The sequence below is a fragment of the Artemia sp. Qi Xiang Cuo genome, chromosome 11 (genome assembly GCF_049724085.1).
Source record: "Artemia sp. Qi Xiang Cuo chromosome 11, ASM4972408v1, whole genome shotgun sequence".
NCBI lineage: Eukaryota > Metazoa > Arthropoda > Branchiopoda > Anostraca > Artemiidae > Artemia > Artemia sp. Qi Xiang Cuo.
Window position 1 is genome coordinate 27,481,282 of NC_142804.1, and position 25,332 is coordinate 27,506,613.

At 33.5% G+C, this 25,332-nt stretch overlaps 1 protein-coding gene across 3 annotated transcripts in view; it reads right to left on the reverse strand.

Moving 5' to 3' along the window:
* LOC148946829 (uncharacterized) overlaps window positions 1-25,332 on the reverse strand; it is a 153,013-nt gene that overhangs the window by 11,338 nt on the left and 116,343 nt on the right. For all 3 annotated transcript variants that reach the window (XM_089096639.1, XM_089096638.1, XM_089096640.1), the window contains one exon: window positions 18,433-18,699. In XM_089096639.1, coding sequence (XP_088952765.1) covers window positions 18,433-18,699 — 267 coding nt within the window. The remainder of the gene's footprint in view (window positions 1-18,432; window positions 18,700-25,332) is intronic.

Here is a 25,332-nt window from a genome sequence, read left to right on the forward strand (position 1 = left end):
AGGGTTCTCTCCTTAGTCAATACCACGCTCTTTACGTTAAAAGTTAAAAAAATATCTTATTCACAAACCCCTGAATCACAAATGCCGCTTAATTAGAAAAGATAGCTCTTTTGAAAGCACTAAAAAAAAACTTTAGCGTAAAGAGCGAGGTATTGACTTGGGGGAGAACCCCCTCACATACGTTATAATTTCTGTTCGTTTTAAGTTCTAATGTTCCTTCTTACATTTCAGTTGAAATGTAATTATTCCGTATATGAAAGGGCTGTCCCTCCTCAACGCCTCGCTCTTTACGCTAAAGTTTTTTATTGTTTTAAAAAATTAAGTTGTGAGACAGAGTCAAACTTTAGCGTAAAGAGTGAGGCGTTGAGGAGGGGACAGTCCCAAACCCCAGAATCACAAAGGCTGTTTAATTATAATAGATAGCTATTTTTAAATAAATAAAAAAACTGTAACATAAAGAGTGACATTTTGACTTGGGGGAGAACCCACATAAATACGTGAGAGTTTCTGTTCGTCTTATGTTCTAATATTACTTCTTACATTTCAGTTGAAAAAACTTTTTTTTTTTTATTTAATTTCTGATCGTTTTTTAAATAATGCTTGGAAATCCGGCGCCCCCTTCATAGAAATGTCCCTTGAAACATCCTCCACGGAAATATTCTCCAGAGTAACCCCCTCCTATAGCCCCCCCCCCTCCAGAAAAAATCCTTCCTGAAAATGGTTGTATACTTCCCAATAACCAATAAATAATGCTGGCAAGTCCGGCGCCCCCGGCCAGGCCAGTTCCCGTCCCCCCGGCAAACGTCCGTCATGAACAGATCCTCCAACATAACCCCCGACCCACCCCTACCACCCACAACCACAAAAAAAAAACTCCTGAAAACCTCTGTATACTTCCCAATAACCAAAACTATATGTTAACATTGGGTAAAGTTCATAACTTTTAGCCCTCCCTCTGGGAACTTCGAGGGATTAAGTCATCCTAAAAGACATATTTATCATATTTTCGACCATGCTGAACAAAATGGCTATCTCAAAATTTTGATCGGAGGACTTTGGGAAAAAAATAAGCGTGGGAGGGGGCCTAGTTGCCCTTCATTTTTTTTGGTCACTTAAAAAGTGCACTAGAACTTTTAATTTCCGTTCCAATGAGCCCTCCCACGATATTCTAGGACCACTGGGTCGATACGATCACCCCTGAAAAAAAAACAAAAAAAACAAACAAATAAACACGCATCCGTGATCTTTCTTCTGGCAAAAAATGTAAAATTCCACATTTTTTTAGATAGGAGCTTGAAACCTCTACAGTAGGGTTCTCTGATACGCTGAATATGATGGTGTGATTTTCATTAAGGTTCTATAACTTTTAGGGGTATTTCCCCCTTTTTTTGAAAATCAGCCAAATTTTCTCAGGCGCATAACTTTTGATGGGTAGCACTAAACTTGATGAAAGTTATATATTTGAAATCAGCATTGAAATTTGATTCTTTTGATATATCTATTGGTATCAAAAACCCGTTTTCTAGAGTTTCGGTTACCATTCAGCCGGGTCGCTCCTTACTTACAGTTCGTTACCACGAACTGTTTGAAAGAAAAGAAAAGAGATGAGCTTGAAACGGAATTTCATGGTTTCAGCCACTTTTCTTGATTTTAAAACCAATATATTTTCCTTGTTATTCAATCCAAGGGATGGTAAGTTTTCTGTATAAGGGTTTCAGACATGGCGGTTCGTAAAGTGTACTTACATTTTTATCTGGCTCTGCTTTTACGAATTAACAGTATTTTTTTTTACTATTGGGCGTGATCGTCTCTTACTAGGTTGCAAGCTACCGCTGCAAACCGAGTGACGTCATAATAGTGGGTTACGACTATAAATGACGTTATAGTAAAAGTTTATAATGACGTCAGTTACAACTTGGGATCGTTCTGTGCTATAATATCAGACATCATAAATATTTCTGCATTTTGCCGTTAAATAAAATTATTTTTGTTTAAATCTTTCAGGAATTATTCTAGTTTCAGTTAACAAATAATTTTTTTCTTGAAATCCTCCAAAAAGTAATATATTTTACATAATAATGGATAATTATATAAGAAAAACCGCATTGATAAACACCATTAATGATGAACTATATTGGGCCTTTATGTAACTTTATGTAAAACCTTATTACAAACAGGAAAAAGCCAGCAGCTTTCTCTCAATTGAAATAGTAAGATACAAACCTCAAACAATCAAATAGCTAACTAAATTCAATGTATCTAGTAGTTTGTTATTCCGATGATCGTCTTTTAATATAATCGATAGATAAGCATTTCAGCTAGATCCGATGAAACTCACATAGTCCCTAATTATAATGAACTTTATCAATCCTTTATATAATTCCTAAATACACATTATTAAAGCCTACAAAATAATTTTTGTCCAACTTAGGCCTATATCAAGATGAGTCTTTGCTAAAACATGGTTATCTATTTCCAATAGACATCATGTTGAAGATATTCATGGTCTTTTCAAAACATACGAAGATTTGTATTCATTATTCTGAAAATAGTTCTTTCTTCTAGCTCAGCGTCTTTTGGGAAATGTTTCTCACTAGAAGTTTCTAAGAAAATATGTTTTCACTCTTTCGCTTGTGTCCAGGTTTGCTCTTTACCAGGCTTCTCCTATCGCATATGCATGATCTTTTTTTTTCCTGAATTTCTGGCCTTATCGCTGGTTTGCTAGTCTATCCGACTAAATCTCAATCTGGTAATCTTAAAGATTTGTATCTTTGTATACATTTTTTTTGTATATATCAAAGATAGTATTTAAGTTTTCTACATGTGAATTCAAATTTGCTGTAGAGCTGAACCTATATACTCATTTTTCTATAATTTCTTACAAATAAACTGGATTGCCGTTTATTAGCCAGATTCGAATTGGGCTTGGACAGGCTTACGAAACAGGATTGTGCGTTTTTAGTCAACATGTGGCTTCTATTAAAAATTTTGTAGAATTTGATGACTTTGTTTAATGTTTTTCTCATCTTTTCCTTACGAGAAGAAAAATCAATCCCTCTGTATCTTGTCAAAATATTAAAAATAGTAACCTTTTCAATATGATTTCTGCGATACAAATCATCACTTGTGTATTTGTTTCTGGGTTTCCAAGAGACTGATTTAATGTAATTTTGACGATACTGATACTCTTCATTATGTCTATATTTAATGTTTCTCCGGATTGATGCTTACTTGATAGTATTCAGACGATAAGCCTCATCATTTCTGTATTTGAATTAATCTTTAACATGATTCCTTATGTAATTGCTTCAGAATTCAAATATTCTTGAAAAGACTGCAGTATGGAAAGACAAAAAAAGCAGTTGTATAAATAAGTTATTTTAAATAAGTGATTCTATTTTTAAACCTTTTTTTATTATAAAAGGCTTTAGAACTTTTAATTTCTTTTCAAACAAGCCCGCGTCCAAAATTCTAGGACCTCTGAGTCGATACGATCACCCCTAGTAAAAAAGGGCGAATAAACTTGCATCCGTGATCATTCTTCTGGCAAAAATACAAAATTCCATATTTTTGAAGATAGCAGCTTGAAACCTCTACATTAGGATTCTCTGATACGCTGAATCTGATGTTGTGCTTTTCATTAAGATTATACGACTTTTAGGGGATTTTTTCCTTCTTTTTAAAATAAATCAAATTTTCTCAGGCTCGTAACTTTTGATGGATATGAGTAAACTTGATATAATTCATATATTTAAAATCAAAATAAAAATTCAATTATTTTGGTTTAGCTATTGATACTAAAATTCTGTCTTTTAGAGTTTCAGTTACATTTAAGACGTTTCGCTCTTATTATACAGTTCGTTACCCCGAACTGTTTGATTGATGTATCTATTGGTAACAAAATTTCTTTTTTTTAAAGTTTTGGTTATTATTGAGACGAGTCGCTCTTACTCTATTTGTAGGAGTTGTGGGTTATAATATTTCTTAACATTGGAAGTTATCGTCTCTTACTTGGTTGCTAGCTACCGCTGCAACCTGGAATCGGAAAACCCGATTAAAAACAGGAAAAAGCCTACGACTTTTTCTTCTTTGGAATATTAAGAGACGATCCTAACAGAATCAGGCATCTATTTAAGCATATAATTTGTCATTTAACATAGATTTCATTAATTACATATATTAATGTTTTCCTTTCTGCAAAAATGTTGAATTTTGTATTTTTTGCCAGAAGCAAAATCACGAATAGATGTTCATTTGTTTGCCTTTTTTTCTTTTTAATAGGAGTAATCTTATCGACTCAGAGTTCCTAGAATTTTGCAAGAGGAATTATTTGAAAAGAAATTAAAAGTTCTATGACCTTTCTTAATCAAAAAACAAAAATGTTTAAAGATAGAATCTCCTTTACAAAAAAAACTGCAGTTTAGATGTCTTTTCATACTGCAGTCTTTTCAAAGATATTTGATTTTTTAAGCAATCACCACCATATATGAAGTAATAAGTGACATGACGTAATATCTAATGCTGATTGTGTACTAATAACCATATATGATGTAATGAGGGACGTCACGTAAAAATTAAAAAAATCTATTTTTATTTTATTTTAGTTTTCAATTCACAGTCGATAAAGTTATAAACTGCAAAAATATTTTTGGTATCTAAGAAATAATTTTAATCTTTCAATTTAAACGAGAAAAATATCTGAAAAATTTTAATATAGTTTAATTTTTGTTTATGTTTTTATAAAAAAGAACGACCTCTTCACTATACTAAATTTTATAGGCTACTTAACTATAGTATAGTGTTGTGACGCTTTCTAATTAAGTCAGTTTGGAATTTAGTAAAATATTAAGACAATACAAAAGTTTCGAAATACCATTTTTATTAAGACAAGGAATATATCCTGGCAGGTGTATGCTTAATAGGATATTGAGAAATCACCATTTCCTAGCTATGTGCGTCAGTGGGTCCTAATAAGGTGTGGTTGACAAAATTTATAAAATAATTTTATGGGAACGGGCAGCCTCATACTAATCTTATGCCAGACTGACCTCTGGTCCGTTGATTTAGAAATACTTTGGAATATTGTCAGCTTATTGTAAATGTCTAAGTATCCTTTTGTATTATGTATTATAGTAAACTTCTGATACTTGTGGTGTCTCTGGGACAATCAGTCCCAGCAGAATATATATCTATTTTCAATCCCTGTACTAGTGTATGTTAACTTAATAAAAGTATTGTATTATAGCCAACCTCTCTACAATCTACATTTAGTCCCTCGACTATACCCAGATGGTACGCCTCATTAGTCAGGTCATAGCGTAAGGCACGCTACCAAAGTTTAATTACCTTAGGGCCGTAGTTTTTCTGCCCTATAAAGGGAGAAATCAAGGCATCTACCGCAATTTCACGATACAACCATAAAAATCCCTTTACCACAGCTGGTGGTGGTTGGAAAAACTGGGCCAAGAGGACCAAATAAAAATTGTATATTGAAACACAAATGACTTTGTTCAAAAGGGGAAAGTAAATAGACTTCGCTTTTAGCGGCACTCGAATTAACAAAACTTCGAGCAGCTTTGCTCGAACTTTGGATATTAGAAGTAGATTTGTGTCCCCTCAAAGATATGGGTACAATTGAAAAAATGGAAAAAAGGCTCAATCAAGAGTTGTCAAATAGAAAAAAAATACAGTATCTAGTTTTTAGCAAGTAGAAGTAAGTGCATAATGAGTAGTTTGCCCAGTGTTAGTAATAAATGCAATGCAGTAGTGCCGTATATCAATAAACAATAAAGTATTCGTACCGCGAATTAAAGGAATAAAATAAAAGATAGTACGTAAAGAAAAAAAAATCTAGCTTGACCAATGAAACGTTGGTAGATACAGAAGAATTTCAGGCATAATAATAGCAAATAGGTTCATATGTCAGCCTTACTACAGGTACAGGCTGTAAACTTATTGTTCAAGGATAACACTGCTACAATTTAGCAAAGGAAGCACATAAATTGTGGTCCGAACAATTATAGGTTAGAAGCTGCCATTTCCGAGGGTTTTGGGAGTAGAGACGCTTCGAAAATATGACATTTTACGAAGTAGTAAGCATTAGAATTACCTTCTTAAAGCTAACCCGAATACTAGGTTAGTTGTTTAACACCACAAGCAAAGGGAAGATAAAGATATATAAATATGTAATTAAAGCACTTGAGGAAAGGGATGAAAAAAACGGAAAAGTAACCTTATAAGTATGAAAACAAATGTGGGAGCTTAGCAAAAGTCGCTGATGGAAGTGAAAAAAAGAATTGTTACCCAGCTGTGATGGGAAATCTGAATAAGGCAAGAAATTGGGTGAGAGAAACCGATAATCACAGACCATGGAGGCACGGGGATATGTCTTAAAAAGGCCTTCTTTACCTACACAGAGGACTTTCATTTGAATAATAGTGTTAGAAAAATTTCAATTCTGACTTATATGCGCGAAATGAGTCAGAAGAAGGTTCAAATTTGAATTTTAAACCATGGCTGCTTTTGAGCCATGTAGATGTAAAACAACCCAGAGTTTGAAAAGTATTTTGCTTGTTTACATAGAATAAAAGCCCACATTAGGGAAAAAGAGAAGGCATTGCATCCTTTTGGGATAGCTAAAATTGATAATTCTGGTCCACTCTTACAGTTACTCAATGACGAACCACCCTCAAGTCTAGTATAATTATAAATCAGTACAGTTTAGTCGAATATGAGATAGAGTGTATATCAGATAAAACACGGTCTGATAGTAGAAACCAAATAGAGTGAAGCCGATAATCCCTTATATTCAAATTAGCCTACAAGTAGATTGTATCTAGGAACCAAATAGAAATAATATTAGGGAAATGATTACACAGGACGCTACAGTTCATATTACAATAATTAATTTTTAAATTCCTAACTTAATATGGGTTAAGTTAAACTTAATAAAAATTATATATTTAGAATCAGCCTTAAAAGGCAATTCTTTTGATATGTATATTACAAAAAAATTTGGGGTTGTTGAAAAAAATGACGGAGGGCAGACTAAGGAAATAAGGTCATTGGAACCTAGCATTTGCTAGGTTCAATCACTGCTGTTCTCTCGTTGTTAAGTACATTCAATGCATCTACTAACCTTTGACCTCTGAAGTAGCACCTCCTGTCGAATTTGAAAAGAATTGTTTTGACGGAAATTAAAAATAACAATAATAAGGAAAGGCAGCAAGAGTTTATATTAATTCGACTACATGTACAAGCTAGCAGTAATCTTATTATAATTAGTTATCGTCTTATATAATATTTTTTTTATTATTTACAAAAGGTAAAAGGACAAAAATAAAGATAATAACTAAGCACTATAAAGTATAAAAGAAAAACTTAAAATAAGCTTAGAAAGCAAAAAAAGGGTTCTAAGTAAAAGGAACCGAAAGCAATATAAAAATATGATATAACCTAAAAACTTACCAAGCATATAAAAGTCAACGACAAAATCCAGTAAAAATAAGCCAAAAATAACCCCAATTGTCGCAAGCAAACCGCAGTAGTTCATGGTTATATTGTTAGCTCTAGCGAAGTATTGGATCTGAGAAAATGAACTGGCACAAGAGTTTTAACAACCAGTAGTTACCTGTACCAACCCAAACACTCAAATCCCAATCCGGTGACACCCTAGCACAAACTAAACGTATCCACTTTTTCTTTGAAAATAAAATATAACATTAAACAACGAAAAAAAACTCGCAGTAATGAACAGAAATTCATTCATATAATTTTCATAGATTCAAGCTTATCAATAAACCACAGTTAGTGAGCACCACATTCAAAGTTATTTAGCCTTGCCAAGAGAATTGTTTTCTCTCTTTCTTTGGCAAATAAATTCGTAACTAAATTTACAATAAAATATGTAACCAGTATATCTTAAAAATTGCATTTTTTATGAACAAATGAGGGCTAGAAAATGTGGTGCAAAACATAGTGGCTCAAAACTTAACTAAAAGTGCTCTAAACATCAGCTGAATAATACAGTATTTTAGAACACAAACACTTTTGGACGGAGAAATTTAAATAACTTAAAAAAAAATACAGGTTGCGATAATAAACAATCCCCCCCCTTAAAAATAAGGAGATAATGAAATTCACTGTAAAATGGCAATCGGCGTAAAAACTTGTAAAAGCTATTGAATAAAAAAGGAAACATATAGATATAGGCGTAGAAAAGACCTATTGTACTGAAAAAGTTGGAAAAGACTTGAAAAAACCTCTTAAGCTAATTAAAGTAAATAATAAAAAAAGGAAAAAAGGGTTCAAGTTGAAAATTTAGCCAGACAGGAGCAGAGTAACTTTGATATACTTGCATATTGAGCTGACCGAACCAGATTAGTACGAGATATTTCTACTAAATAAGTACAAAATAAATAGAATATTATACAAAAAATAAATAGAATATTATACTAGGGAACCACCGTGACAGGGGTGTAGCTCTGGCCGAGATTAATTTCTGTTCGTTTTAAGTTTTAATGTAGCTCCTTGCTTTCAGTTTGAAAAACTTGTTTTTTTATTTAATGCATCAAAAGCAGTTTAGTCTTACCCATCAATAGCTGCAAGCTGCAGCATCAATAGCTACCCATTAAGCTACATTAAAGTAAATAATAAAAAAAGGAAAAAAGGGTTCAAGTTGAAAATTTAGCCAGACAGGAGCAGAGTAACTTTGATATACTTGCATATTGAGCTGACCGAACCAGATTAGTACGAGACATTTCTACTAAATAAGTACAAAATAAATAGAATATTATACAAAAAATAAATAGAATATTATACTAGGGAACCACCGTGACAGGGGTGTAGCTCTGGCCGAGATTAATTTCTGTTCGTTTTAAGTTTTAATGTAGCTCCTTGCTTTCAGTTTGAAAAACTTGCTTTTTTATTTAATGCATCAAAAGAAGTTTAGTCTTACCCATCAATAGCTGCAAGCCTGAGAAATTTGCCTTATTTTCGAAAAAAGGGGGAAACAATCCCTGAAGGTCGTAGAATCTTATTGAAAATCACAACGTCAGATTCTGCGTATCAGGGTAATCCTACTTTAGTGGTTTCAAGCTCCTATCTGCAAAAATTTGGAATTATATATTTTTTTTTATTAGAAGAAACAAGGATGCGTGTTTATTTGTTTGTTTTTTTCCCAGTGGTGATTGTGCTGGCTGGCGTTTACCACTCCCCCAAGCGGGATATGCGGGATATACATGTTCCAGGTAGAAAGAGAGAAAATTATATTCTTTCATGTAGGAGTCTGTTTCGGAAAATCACTAGAATATCATAAACAATCAAAAAAAGGCACAGTAATAGGCTATAGGACCTAAGTTGAAAATGAAACTCAAGACAAGACCACTAAAATTTGGGAAGTTAAAGTGAAAATAGCATGAGCAATTTTATATCTTAAAATACCGTATGCCATGAAGGCAAGGTATATTTCCTGCAGAAGGGCCATTATGTTTGATAAGTGAATAGCACAAAAGAAAACTATGGCCACAAATAAAAAGTGTGGCTATGCTATAACTAATTAATTGCTGTGTGCAGGATCTTAACAGTTATTTCAGCACTATTAGTCAGACAAGAGAACCTGGATATGTACTATGGAACTCTAGGAAGAAACTTGTGGTAAACAAACCTTAGATGAAGGCACAAGTACGTTGAAAGTGTCATAACAGGTAAAAAGGTGAACAGCTAAATTTTGAGCTTATCAGATCTAAGCTGCAAATAGAGCCTTATCCCAAATGGACATTAAATCTAAAAAAAAACGAAAAGAAAAAAACCATTCAGACGAGACGTTATTTAACTGTCTCAAGTACCTGAAATTCGAAAAGAATTAAAAAGCTCACAAGTTCCAATAAACAAACAGACATAGAGTAAGCTAAAGAAAGTTACTAACACAAGTTTGTTTTTCGAAATAGAACCAAAGAAAAGCTGTAAAACAAAGATTCAAAAAGAGGAAACAAGAAAAATAAATGTATATTGTCGTAAATGGAAAATGTATATAGTGGTAACAAATGTTAATGAGAAAATATATAGATATAAAGGTATTTTGAAAACCTTTAATAAATATGGAATTATTATCGTATAACATTGTAAATGTATGAATTTTAAAAGCAAAGTCTTGTTATATGAACTATTGCCAAGCCCTTATATAGAGGCTAATCACAGTTCTCAGTTATAGTGTATAAATCTATTTGTTAGAGTGAATTTTATTTGTAAATATTTTAGTCGCAGTTAAGACTGATAAGATAAAAGTCTTGACGGATTTATTTAAAAGTTTTACAAAGAATAAATATTGCAGTGATTAAACAATTTGTTACGGTATATAATTATTATTTGTTTTTTTTTACAATTAAGTTGTGTATCAACTTAACTTCTATATATATATATATATATATATATATATATATATATATATATATATATATATATATATATATATATATATATATATATATATATATATATATATATATATATATATATATATATATATATATATATATATATATATAGATATATATAAGTATATAAGACATAAACTATCCATATAAATATAGTTAATTGGTATTTTTAGTGTTTTAATTAAAAAAAAATTGCTTTGTGTATTGTTATATTACTATATAGTGTCTTAAAATAACTTTTAAAACTTTATTCAAATGTATTTTTTTAATAAATGTTCCAAGTTTCGCGGCCTAACAATGCTTGTGTAAGTTTATTTCACAATGCTTGTGTATATACTATGCTTTTATTTCTAGAAATCAATTTAAGTTTTAACTAGTGATTTAATGTTATACATAAATTTTTGACTTCGAGACAACGTATAAATATTTTTTTTATTGTGAAATAATCCGTTAAGTGATTAATAATTCTATATTAAGTTTGAAAAGGACGGTGAAACAAATCACCATCAAGAAACATAATGTTTCTATATAAGCGGCATATTATGTTTAGAGTAAAAAGAGAGAAAAGTAATAAGAAGTTACTAACCTCTTGCTTAAAAAAAAAGAATGCAGTGATATATACGAAATTGGGTGTTTCTTTTTACTAAATATGTAACACTTTATGCTTTATGTGTATTCTAAAGTGAGTATTTATTTTAGATACAGCTTTAGTTTCTTTTTGGAAACCAAAATTTTCGAAACATCTTCTCGGATCCCTTTTTTCAATCATCTTTGTTGACGCATTTTTGGAAAGTAGCAAATTTCAAAACCAGTTCGATTGTACCCTGATACCAACAGATCACACCATCAGGAACCAAACCATAACTGGTCAACTAATATTTTGGAAACTGTATGCAGTATTACAGACTTTGATACCAGTTCATCATAAAGTGAGATAAAATCAAAACTTAAATTATGCCTAGAAAATATCAAAGAAAGTGCTAGGTACCCTAGATGGCTTTATATTATTGAAAGAATATGTGAAAATGCTTTGTATTGGATAAATATGTGAAATTATAATAACAAAACTGTTATATATAATTTACCCAAGGCATTTCTAAACCCGGAAGATAAATTTTAAATCAACCACATCGCCCAGATAAATTAATTTATTAATGGGAATTAGCTTTAAACTCACTTAATCAAATAGTTTCTAATACAACTTAAAATCTAATTTAAGCAGAACCACTAATATAATGCTTAAGCCAATGTTGGTCAAACTAAAACAGAAGATGCATATAAGAATAAAATTGAAAATAGTATTTTACAATCTTAAAGACGAAAGGAAAAAGAGAAAAAGAGAAACAAGGATAAATTCCAAAAATTAATATTTTTAGAAGAAAGGAAATGACATATATTTGGCCATAATCACGACCCTAAAGAAACCCATTGAGGGTATATGCAAAGACTGACCCAAAAATGGCTGAAAACCATGTACAAAATTAAAATGTTTTAAAAGTAAAATATTTAGAGTTGGGACAACTCTTCTCAAAATAGCGATTATTGTGGTGACGCTTTCCAATTAAGTCAATTTAAAATTTAGTAAAATATTAAGACGCAAATACGAAAATTTAGAAATACCACTTTTTATTAAGATAAGGAACATATCCTGGCAGGTGTATGCTTATTAGGAAATTAAAAAATCACCACTTCCTAGCTATGTGCGTCAGTGGGTTCCAATAAGGTGTGGTTGATAAAATGTATAACAGATACATTTTATGGGAACTGGCAGCCTGATACTAATCTTATGCCGGACTGACCTCTAGTCCGTTGATTTAGAAATACCTTGGAATATTGTCAGATTATTGTAAGTGTCCAAGTCTCCTATTGTATTATATATTATTGTAGATTTCTGATACTTGTGGTCTCTCTGGGACAACCAGTCCCAGCAGAATATGTATCCATTATCAGTCCCTGTACTAGTGTATGTTAACTGAATAAAAGTATTGTGTTATAGCCAACCTCTCTACAATCTATATTTAGTCCCTCGAGTATACCCAGCTGGTACACCTCATTAGTCAGGTCATAGCCTAAGGCAAGCTACCAAGGTTTAATTTTCTTAGGGCCATATTTTATCTCCCCCATAAAGAGAGAAATAAAGGCATCTAAAACAATTTCACCATACAACCATAAAAATCACTTTACCACAATAGGTTAGTAAAGTTTACATAAAGGACTGATATAGTTCATCATAAATAGTGATTGTCAATACGGTTTCATTTTATATAATTATCCATTATTGTGTGTAATGCAGTAATGTTTGGGGGGGGGGGGGTTAAAAAAATTATTTGTTAACTGAAACTAGAAAAATTACTGAAAATTTTAAATAAAATTATATCAATTCCGGGTCGTAGCAGTAGCCTGCAACCTAGTAAGAGATACATAAAAGACCGATATAGTTTATCATAAATGGTGTTTGTCTATACGGTTTCGTTTGATATAATTATCCATTATTATGAAAAATGCAGTATGTTTGGGCGGTTTTAACAAAAAATTTGTTTGTTAACTGAAACTAGAATATTTCCTGAAAATTTTAAATAAAATTATATTAAAAGGCGATCATAAGGATACCAAACCATTGCATATATTGGACTTAGTTAGCTGCCTGATTCTTTGAGGTTCGTCTCATACTGTTCCAAATAAGAAAAAGCCGTACGATTTTTCCTGTTTAAAATCAGGGTTATTATCAAACAGTTCGTGGTAAAGAACTGTATAGTAAGAGTGACTTGTCTCAATAGTAAACAAACTCTAAAAAATGGTATTTTTAAATTTTTGGGAGGATTTTCAATATGTAAAAACAATATATGACGTAATGAATGATTACGTTATAATTTAAAAAGTCAATTTTTATTTTATTTTAGTTTTAGTTCAGACTCGATAAAGTTTTCAACTGCAAATATATTTATGGTACCTGAGCCTTAATTTTAATCTTGTAACTTAAACTGGAATTATACCTGAAAATTTTAAAATTAGTTTTTTCTGTTAGGTTTTTGATACTTGATATGTTACTTAAACACAAAGTTTTAGAAGCAATTTAACTGAGTAATAAAATTATTTATTGTAATAGTTTCACAAGTAAGAAAAAGGAAAATTAAGGATAAGAAAAGATATCAAAGTTGAGCTATACAGCTTGCTGGCAAAAGCAAAGAGAAGTATGAGAAAAACAAGGACGTTCTCAAATTGATTTTCAAAAACCGACATAAGCAGAATGAGAAAGCAGCAGCTCTAAAAAAAGTCGTGTTTTAATCAAATACAGAAATGACGAGGCTTATCGGCTGAATACTATCAAGTCTGCATCAATCAAATACAGAAATGATGAGGCTTATCGTCAGAACACTATCAATTCTGCATCAGTTCGGAGAAACATTAATTACAGAGTTAATGAAGAGCATCAACAAAGTACTGTCGAGTCTGCATCAATCCGAAGAAACATTAAATACGGATATAATGAAGATATCTTCAAAATTACATCAAATCAGTCTCTTGGAAACAAAGGAACAAATACACAAGTGATGATTTGTATCGTAGATTATAATAAAGAACGATATAAGAAATTCTCTCTGACAGGAAATAGAAACACGGTCTCCCGCGTGACAAGCGGGTATTCGCACTATCGTACGATCGAAAACCTATAGATTATAAATTATGTATAAGACATGATAATAAATTCGTTAATATACCAAAAACGTATACAAGGAATCGGTCTAGTTAATCATTATAAATGGGGATTATGTAAGTGTAATCGGTATCATTTATCTTAAAAAACGATCATTAGAAGAACAAACCATTGCATATATTGGACTGAGTTAGCTACCTGATTTTATGAGGTTAGTCCCTTACTATAACAAAGAAGAAAAAATCTCCAGCTTTTTCCTGTTTGTAATCAGGGTTCTTCTTACCTAGAGCTAGGAAGTTTTTTAATAATTCTTACATAAATGAGCGTTCTTTTAATTTCCTACATAAATGAGAATGAAGAGGTGACGTTGGGTAGTGAGAAAAGCAAATGGACAACTTCATCTCGACATCCCAAGAAACTATCAGTTCTTTCTCACATCGTTAAGAGTACCTGTTATGATCTCCAATGCGACACCTTTCTCGATGGCTCTCACTCCTTTCCATTATACAGTCATTCAATATAGAATACCCTCCTCCCCCCCCCCAATCAAGCTGTAATCAAAGCAAAATGAAGATTATCCTAAAAGACTGCCCTTAAGGCCTTAGACAATCGAACATGGGGCAAAGACTTACACAATTGAGACCAGAAACAATGCATTCCTTAGTCGCGAAATCTTGAAACAGAAAACATTAGACATTGTCAGACTAAACTAAGGTGAAAGTAGAAGTTACTCTGGAAATCTAATAAATACATCTCTTAAATATAATGACAGAAGAATCTTGGAATAATAGGGTTTTTGTTGTAAGACGGTATAAACTGAACTGTTCTCACAGCAACTTTGTAACAAGATTGTCATTTTTTACATTTAATTTTTAGTTTTATTGTATACCAGCCCCACCACCACGCCCTAATATCTGTATAATCTTTTTGGAACTGTCATGCCGAACATAATGTCATATCATATAAAGGAATACCTTGCACTCTCTTTTCGATAGAGAAAACCAAATTAAACTATCCAAGTTATGTTACCCTCAAATTCAGAACAATAATTATTTATTCTGTTTTAAGATATTTCAAATTTTTATATTCATTCTGAATTTCTATAGTCATTTGCAATTATTATATTTATTGATCTCTCAGCTAGTAATTAAAGAGATTTTAATAAAAGTATTAACCACTTATTCTATTGAATGTTAAATAGCAAAATGCTTCTGTGTCTCCTTAGCATAAAATTCATGTGCTGCGTTTTCGTTCAATAAAGTCAAAGTCAAGATCAGTTGTCTTGTCTTCAATTAAAAACTCATCTTCAACAAAGAACGTTATCAACTGACCCCATGAGTATCTTACCTATTTACAACCTGCCAAAGTGGCATTGTAGAATCAAACAGTTCGTGGAAACAAACTGTATAGTAAGAGCGACTCGTCTCAATAGTAACCGAAACTTGTCCAAAACCTCTATATAACATAAATACCGTCCCTTGGCTTGAATAACATGAAAAATATATTGGCTTGAAATAAAGAAAATTTTCATACTGCAGTCTTTTCAAAGATATTTGATTTTTGAAGCAATCAAACAGTTCATGGTAATGAATTCTATAGTAATAGCTACTCGGCTCAATAGTAACCTAAAATCTAAAAAACTAAATTTTGATACCAATAAATGCATCAAATCAAACAGTTCGTGATAACGAACTGTATGTAGAGTGAGAGCGACAAGGCCCAATAGTAACCGAAATTCTAAAAACGTAAATTTAATATCAATAGATACATCAAAAGAATTGGATTTTTATGCTGATTTTAAATATGTCCGATGTTGAGAGACTGTATGGGATCTCTGCTGTGTCGTAAGTTTATTTCTCTGTCTCTAACCCCGACAGGGAAATTCAGCCTGAGTGGCCTCATATTGGCATCAGGGTAGACTTTTCACGAAGTAATATGATCAAAAGAGTGCTAAAAGTGTTGCAGGGTAACCCTGAGGAGTGGCACCCGTCGGGAAAATTACAGCCGAGTAAATGATAGAATTTGCATTCGGCTATGATCTATGCATTCTTTCTGTTCAGCTCTATTCCGGCTGAAGCGTCCAATGTAGGCTTGAACAATATGTTTCTCTGTCCTGCCCTGGTTCTGGAACCATTGCTTTTCCTTACGCCAAAGCCACTGGAAAAAATAGACAGTGTCCAAGGTCGAAATATGGCATGTTTATTAAACGACTTTAATGCTCAGGCTGAGAAGAATAGGGATAGATGGTATCTTAGCCTAGGTTAATTTGGCGAAGGAAAAGAAAACAGGAATGATTACAGACCGCTGCAAGTTTTTACGTAGAACCATCTAATAAAAACCAGTACAATATTTGGTCATAAAATAGCCCACAAGTTAATATGGTATTTACTCGGTAGTTTGACAGTTAAACTTATTGATTATGTTGTTGTGAACAGATGACTGGCAGGATCTATACAAGATACTAGGGTATATAGCAATGTCGTTATTTATTTTTGAAAGTCCCATTTAGTGTCACCATTTAGTAATCTATTGGGTTAATTTAAAGCTGAAACTTAAGCTGAGCATTGATATTGATGGAAGATCTACAAACGGAAAAATGCCCTCATCTACAAAACAGAAAAAGGCTTTTAAAGAAATAGGTGACCCAGATAACAATGTTATGAATCCAAAAAGAATAAAAATTCGTAACTTGAGATTCTAAAATTGGAACCCGACAGTACCAGTTATGTAAAAAAGTATTTTCGCCCTAGTACGTATTAATGGAGTTCAAAAATTTTAAATCTTGAACCGTAAAGAAAAATCCCTTTTGAAGAAATAAGTGACCCAGATAACAATGTTGTGAATCCAAAAGGAAAAAAAAATCGTAACTTTAGCAATTTACTGACGGATCTTATTGTCCCGAAGAAGCTACTAGAGGCTGTGCTTTGGCAGTTCCCGATCGTTCCAAACAGTTCGCGGTAACAAACTGTATAGTAAGAGCGAATCGTCTTAATAGTAACCGAAAATCTAAAAAACGGAAGTTTTATCAAGCCTAGTCTTACTTATCAAAAGTTACAAGCCTGGGAAAATTTGCCCTATTTTCAAACAAAAGGAGAAAACTCCCCTCAAAAGTCATTAATTTTAATGAAAATCACATCATCAGTTTCACCATATCAGAGAACCTTATTGTAGAGGTTTCAAGCTCCTATCTGCAAAAATGTAGAATTTGGTATTTTTTTGCCAGAAGAAATTACATTAAGACACTGACTGTAGCCCCTAGCAACTGATGTGATGAAAAGAATCCTTATATTTACCCTACCAGGAATCGAACTCGATCCAACTGGGTTAGAGTTAGCTATCCCAACCACTAGTTTATCTATGATATATTAAAATATCTGATTAATGAAGCTTATGATAAAGACAAATTATGGATTGTGTTAGCTGCCTGATTTTTTTAGGATCGTCTCTAACTATCCCAAAGAAAAAAAGCCGTAGGTTTTTTTCTTGTTTGTAATCATCCGGGCTGCAGCAGTAGCTGGCAACCTAGTAAGAGACAATTACGTCGAATGCTAAGAAATGTAATAACCCATAACTCCTAAAAATAACGTCAGATCAAAACAAAAAGTACACCATTATCACCGCCATGTCTTAAACTCCTATATAGGATACTTTCTGTTCCCTGGCTTGACCAGTAAGGGATATATATTGGCTTGAAGGTAAGGAAAAGTGGCAGCTGCTACAGCATTCTGCCTAAACGGTATCTTTTTTCTTTTTTTCCCCTTTTTTCCTTTTCCACAGACAGGTTGGCAATGGAATTTACATTAAGAAATCAACTGTAGCCCATAGTAACGGAAGTAATAAAGTGAATCATTATATAGATAATTTCATAGTAAAGAACGAACTCTTGCCCTTAGTAACCCTTAGTAACAATTAAAAAAAACGTAGGCTTTTCCTGTTTGTAATGTCACAGTCTCCGGGTTTAGACTATGAAGTATATTTAAAGACGATTATTAGATGATCAAACCATTGTATATGTTGGACTTAGTTAGCTGCCTGATTTTTTTAGGTTCATTTCTGACTATTCCAAAGAATGATCGTATCGACCCAGCGAATTATGATTTGAATATAACTCATTTATGCAATTACTCTGAGGACAAAAATATCTTAACACAAATGGGGAGGACATACACAGGATTAAATTAAATGTCCATTGTTTTATGTGGGTCCTGCTTAGTCTTAAAAAATATTCTTCAAAAAAACTTAAGAACATTTACAAAAATTAAATCACGAAAAAGACATTTAAAAAGGCCCGTTTTTATTGCATTTAAACAATTCGATGAAAGACACGAAGTAAGGTCTACTTACTATTTTTTCTGTTCTTGCAGGATTCTTACCACAAATGCTTGGCGTAGAATGACAACACAAGACCAAAACATAACACCTTACCAAACAAACGGCAGGGGCAAGTGTCATACCCATCAGTGTAAGGATGCCGACGTAATCACGGTCATCAATATCTGGTTTATATTCTGATACATCATCACAAAAAAAAACATTTTTGTCTTTATTCACCTCTCCGCCAAATTGCAAATTGAAAGTTGGAATTAAAGAAAGACATACCACACCGATTAACTGAAAAAGAAACAACTAAATTTTGAAAGTGATAATAAATAATTGCAAAATTAGTATAGAATTCGTTGGTTTAAAAAATAAAACTAATCTAAACAAAGTCGAACTCAATACCGAGAGATTTTTGTTTCAGAAATTCCTCTGAAAAAATGCTGTGTACCGAAAATTCCTCCAGTGGATAGTCATCCCGATGAGGGCGGGTATTTAGCTTCTTTTTACCCGTATTTGCCAATAACCAGGTTTCACGTGGACGTAACTTAAAACGGTAAGAATAAAAGGACCTAGCCAAATACAGTGCTTTGTAGCTGCTAGGTGGCGTTTACAAAGCACACGCGACAGTTCTCATAGAATGATAAAACACTTTCAACGAAGTTATTAAAGAGTGATAAAATGACTTAATTCTCACTCTCATAATCTTGGGATTTTTATTAACACCTCTTTTAAACCGCAAAAAAAAAATAGAGGAACTGCCATATGAGACGGATTTCGTATAAAGAAACGATGTATCTGATATATGAAAGGATTAATTAGGTGTAAACTCTTATATATATATATATATATATATATATATATATATATATATATATATATATATATATATATATATATAGAGTCTGGACAAGAGCCTCTCTTCCTACAACACCCTCTAAAATTCACCAAAAAATACCATAGACGTGCCATCTAGTACCCTACTTGAGTATGTAGTTTGGTTATCACACGTGCAATCGTTTTTGAAATATTTGAGAAAAACAGAAAAAAGGCTGGTGTGGCGTCATATATCTTTCTTTGTTTGTGATTTTATTTGGCCGTTATTACTAGTCACTGAATTTTGCTGACTGTTGCAGCGTTTAACTATGGCACTGCTAAGTTGTTTAAATTTTAGTTTTTGGCGGCATCTATAGTAGTTACAGCGTCAGTGAGGTTTCAGGCTTTTTATCGCGGGTGGGGTTGCTTCGGACAATGGTAGTGGGGTGGATTCGGAAATTGTCTGAACCCACCCCAGACAATTTTTTGAGGTAAGTATTTCCAACTTTTCCTCTTTTTTTCGCATCGTGTACCTGTTAATATGCATTTTCTTACTTGTTACTAAAAACAGTTTCTTTCAGAATGCCTCGATAATACAAAAAGAAGCAACAAGACCCTCTCGTTAACCTAGAAAACATGAAGAAAGCAGTCGGGGCTTATCTGAAAAAGGAAGAAACATTGAGACAAATTGCAGAAAACTTCGGCATAAAGAAGTCCACGCTACTGGACTATGTCAGGCGCTCGAGGCCGCAGACAAGAGAAGCGGATAAAAGTGTCAACGAAGAGCCTGGGCCACTGCAGATAATCTTACCGACGAGACCAAAACATAACAGGCAAGTTTTTGAAAGCGAACACGAGCTAAAACTAGCCGACTACTTTCGGACTTGTTCGAGAATGAACCATGGACTGACAACAACTGAAGCACGAAAATTTGCTTACTCTTACGCCCGTGCGAATAACATTTCTGTACCAGAAAACTGGTGTTTCAATGAAGCAGCGTCAAAGGACTGGCTTCTTGCATTTCTGAAGCAGAATTCCAACATCTTGGTGAGGAAGCCTGAAGCCACAAGTCAGGCGAGAGCCTCCAGTTTCAACAAAACTGTCATTCAGACGTTTTTTGACAAGCTACTTGATGTCTATGGAAGGTTTGGAGCCAAACTGACGGCTGATCGCATCTGGAACGTTGACGAGACAGGTATAGTCACCATGCTTCCACCACCGAAAGTCATAGCACCAACTAGACAAAAACAGGTTGGTCAGACTGTGTCTGCAGAAAGAGGTCAAAACGTGACTGCTGTATGTTTCGCCAGTGCGTCTGGAGCGACTATTCCACTGGTCTTCATTTTTCCGCGAGTGAATTTCATACCTAGAATGACAAACGAAGGCCCCCCTGGTTGCCTTGGGGTTGTGAATCCTAGTGGTTGGGTCAACGGCGACTTTTTCTTCGAGGCTATGCGACACTTCACGAAAATAAACAAGCCAGATGAAGAGACTCCCATCCTACTTCTCATGGACAACCATGATAGCCATCTGGATGTACGTGTGATCGAAGACTGTAAGCAAAATCACGTGACACTGTTGACATTCCCACCCCACTGCTCCCACAAGCTTCAGCCACTTGACGTAGGAGTGCTTTCTCCTTTCAAGGGTGCACTGAAAGAGCGCTTCAATGAATGGCTGCAGTTGCATCCCGGACAGTACGTTTCAATTTATGAAGTAGCCTCACTCAGCAGGGTTCCTTTCCTGGAGAAGTTCAGTGCATCCAACATAGTCTCTGCGTTTCGAGCAGCTGGAATCTTTCCATTCAATCGCAATGTAGTCCCAGAGGAAGCATTTGCCCCATCCTTTGTGACGGATAGGCCGCTAGACCAAAGAACTAGCTCGCGGAGCCCCTCGTCGCAAGCCAACTCCGAAGCTGGACCACCAATTTCTTCTTTCATAAGGTCGCCCGAAGAAGTAAGACCTTTTCCCCGAGTGGGGGCTGTTACTGTTCCAGGACGTGAGAATCGCAACAGAGGGAGGACCCGTATTCTCACTGACACCCCTGATAAAGAAGAGATTGTAGCTAAAAAGGAAACGAAGGCCAAGCCGACGCCATCTACAAAGAAACGTAAGAACAGCGCGGTCCGCAGGCCTAACGAAGACGACGGAACCAATGAGGCGGAGACTCTTTCTGAACCTGTTGCCCCGAGCGACTCCTCAAGCGACGAGTCTCTTCACTGTGGAGATGTAGAAGAGGATCTTGAACCTTTTGATATTGACCAAGCTCAAACGAATAGCTATGTTCTGGTAAAATTCAAATTGGGCAAATCGAAGAAGTCGGATATCTTCTACGTTGGCCAGATAAAAGGAAAAACTGGAAGCGATCTAGAAGTCTTGTTCCTTCGCAGAAATGGAGCACGGTTCATTTTTCCGGATATTGAGGACAAAGCCTTCGTCTCTTCAAACGACATTGTTCTTTCTCTTCCATCACCAACTGCCACTGGAGGGACTGAACGGACAAAGCGAGGACTCACTTTTCAATGTGATCTCAGCAGCTACAACGTGAGATAGAGCTCCTGTGAGCTTTGGTTCAAATTATTTGATTTTTTTTCTTCAACTTTCATTTTATTTGTTTTACTTTTATACATATTCAAATTTTCAGTAAATGGCGTTTTTTTCTTTAGTCTGTGAGGTTTCCGAACCCATATTACTGCTGTCCGAAGTAACCCCACACCATGTCTGAACCCACCCCCCACCGTGGGGTAACTTCGGACAATTATTTTTTTTTTATTGTTGGATTTTTTTTTGTCTAAAGACGAGAGATAAAAGTCTACTAAAATTCCTGACAAATCTTGGACACAATCTCTTTCTTCTAAGATGAAAACGGAAGATGGATACTGATTGGGACAGAAGCTGCACCCAACCAAAAAATTTTGTCCGAACCAACACCACCCCTCCCCTATATATATATATATATATATATATATATATATATATATATATATATATATATATATATATATATATATATATATATATATATATATATATATATATATATATATATATATATATATATATATATATATATATATATATATATATATATATATATATATATATATATATATATATATATATATATATATATATATATATATATATATATATATATATATATCTTGACAGAACACCGCAGTGGGGCGTTTAGTTCCATTTTGTGCCATAAACGATAAATTTTTGCCCAAACAAGATTAAAATATCAGAAAAATCAACTTTTTATACTCTAAATCTTTAAAACAGGAGGTTTTAAGCCACCCTATCTTAAGAGAAGACAGCAGAGGAAAGTTTACTACCATTTTGTGCCATAAGAGACTACTCGCCACAAAACACGAAAATTCTAATAAAAACATCCCAGATTCTTCTTAAAGAATACGAAATGTTCATAGATAATCCAAAATAATTCCTACAAAACAAAAGGTAACTCTTACAAAATACGAAAATACTTTGCACAATTCTAATATAGTTCTAACAAAATGAAATATAGTTGGTGCAGAACACAAAAATTCTAACAACATTCCAAATACTTCTCATAGAATACATAAAGTTTGAACATAATCCAAAATAATCCGTTAATTTACGGAGATATTTTGGGTGAGTAGAATCTTCAAGACGAATTACTTGGGGAATTTTCTTGGAAGTTTTCCCTAGTACCGTTTAAAAATCCCTTGTGTTTATTTGGACCTAATGTCGAAAAATTAAGCAAGAATTAGCGGGTTTTAATATTAATAAAGCAGTGAAACAAAAATAAATAAAAACAAATAAACAATTTAATTAAAAAATATTCTGAATATTGCAGCCCCACGTCAAGGTGCCTTTCTCAACGGGGAAAGAAAAACAGCGAAAAAACAACAAAAAAACAACAAAAAAATGTTTTTAAAAAAATAACACACATAAAAAGTACAACAACTAAACACACGAAGAAGAAAAATAAAATATAAATAGATAAGTAAGAAACAAACTTACATATTAAACAAACTTCCAGCGCTGGTGTTTTAACATTAGAAACAAAAGCGAATGTCTATAGTGAAACCATGTTTCACTCTCCTCTTACAATAAGTGCATGGATCGGAATCTATCAAAAGTGAAGACTATATTTTTACGAACAAACAAAAAGGTGACCTAACCCCAGGTCCATAATCCCTAATTAACAATCACAGATTAATTAAACCAATTAATGAAATATAAATTGAATGGATTTTTTGGGTTGCTAAATTAGCCGCACTTCCTTGACTTTTCCCAGCTTTAACCTCATTCTGACCTTTGTCTGCAAGGTTATCATTTGTTTCGGACAATTATTAAAATCCCTACTGGTTGAATATTTCACCTGCTTTTTAATTAAACTATTATAAATTGCTAATACCCCCATAGATAATCCTTTTTATTTCTATAATTTCTCTGAAACTTTGTAAAAGTCCTACAGACGTATCTACAATTTTCGTCTGATCAAATAAGATACAGTGATGAGGAAAATTATAAATGTGCTCTGCAACAGCTGACTCAAACGTTTCCGGTTTTTTATATGTTTTAGCGAGCAATCTATAGACTTTTGTGTTGCTTTAATCTATTTTCTAAATTCTACTGTGTTCTTCCCGCGTAAAATTTACCACAAGAGCATGGAATTTTGTATACTTCCTTTTGTATGTTTCTTGGTACCTTTTTTTTCCAATAATTCAGCAAACAACTTATAGTTTGTCCTGAATTAAATCATGTTTTCATATTATGATTTTTAATTCTCATCTTAATTTTTGTGGCAATATTTGAATATAAGGCAAACTTGTGTAATAATAATGAACTAGCGTTTTCAATTTACTGCAAACCGACTAATAACAATTGTTATTTGTCTTTCGCATCAAATCATCCGATCCAAGAAAAAGGGATGTAGTTATTTCTTTAGTTTATAGGGTATTAAAATTAGCATCACCAGAATATATGAGTAGTGAACTAATTTTCATTAAGGATATTCTAGTAGGTAATGGATATCCCGAAAATATGATTTTTTTTAAATAGGTTACTTGAAAAAAGGAAAAACCAAGTTAATGGAACCTGTAATAAGTAGAAAGCTATCTTATAGTCCCACCCCTCACCCCTGCTGCCACCTACAACTTTTTTTAACACCAAATTTGGGCATAGAGTCCCTAGGGAGAACACGTGGTTAATGGGGTCAATGACCTCTTTTTTCCAAGGTCGATGTTGTTGTTGTTGTAAGTGCACGCTCTCAGCGAATGTCAAGGTCGATTTATTTGTTGTTGTTGTTTTAATTTCACACTCTCAGTGAATGTCAAGGTGTCCAGAAATAGGAAACAGTATTTGTTGTTTTGGGCACGCTCGAGACGAATGTTAAAGGTTTCCAGAAATAGGAAATCGTTAGATCACGTGTTTCCTTCTCAGCCAATCAGAGGGCTCGCGAACATATTAGCGACGGAGTGAATATAAGGAAAGGGTTTTTGCTATAGTTTTATTAGTCTGTGAATAGAATTCAAAGGAGTGAGAACAGTTTTGACTTTACTCATTTGGATATATATTTGTGCTGATGATGACGAGTGGAATGTTTACCCTCTTGGAAGCTGATAGTGGAGATGATGGTAATAATACAAGAGCACCTAGCATTGCGGTGGAAATCAAGAAAGGATCACGTCTTTGTCTGGAGTGGGATGCAGTATATGCAAGATATGCGATATCCTTGAGCAAATTTAAAATGGAGGATCAATTATGTTTCGCTGCAAAAGTTGATATAGCACATGTGAATAGACTTCAATGTGCTTTAAGTGCATTAGTGAAGCTTATCGAAGACAATAAACTCTATCACTAATTGTACATGCTCTGTGTTATTAATGTTGTTGTAATTATTCAATAAAATTGTTTCGAAATCGAAAATGTTCTCTTTCTTTTCTGGTTAGGTTAGGTTAGGGGCTAACGAATCAGGGTCAGTCTAGAGTCAGCAGTCGGAGTGAAAGGATTGAAAAATGAATAAATTTGAGAAAGAGAGAATTAGATCAAATCTAGTGTTTATGGAAAAACATTTGATTTTGGATGACGATTTTCTCGAGTTATCTCTTAAACGCAGGA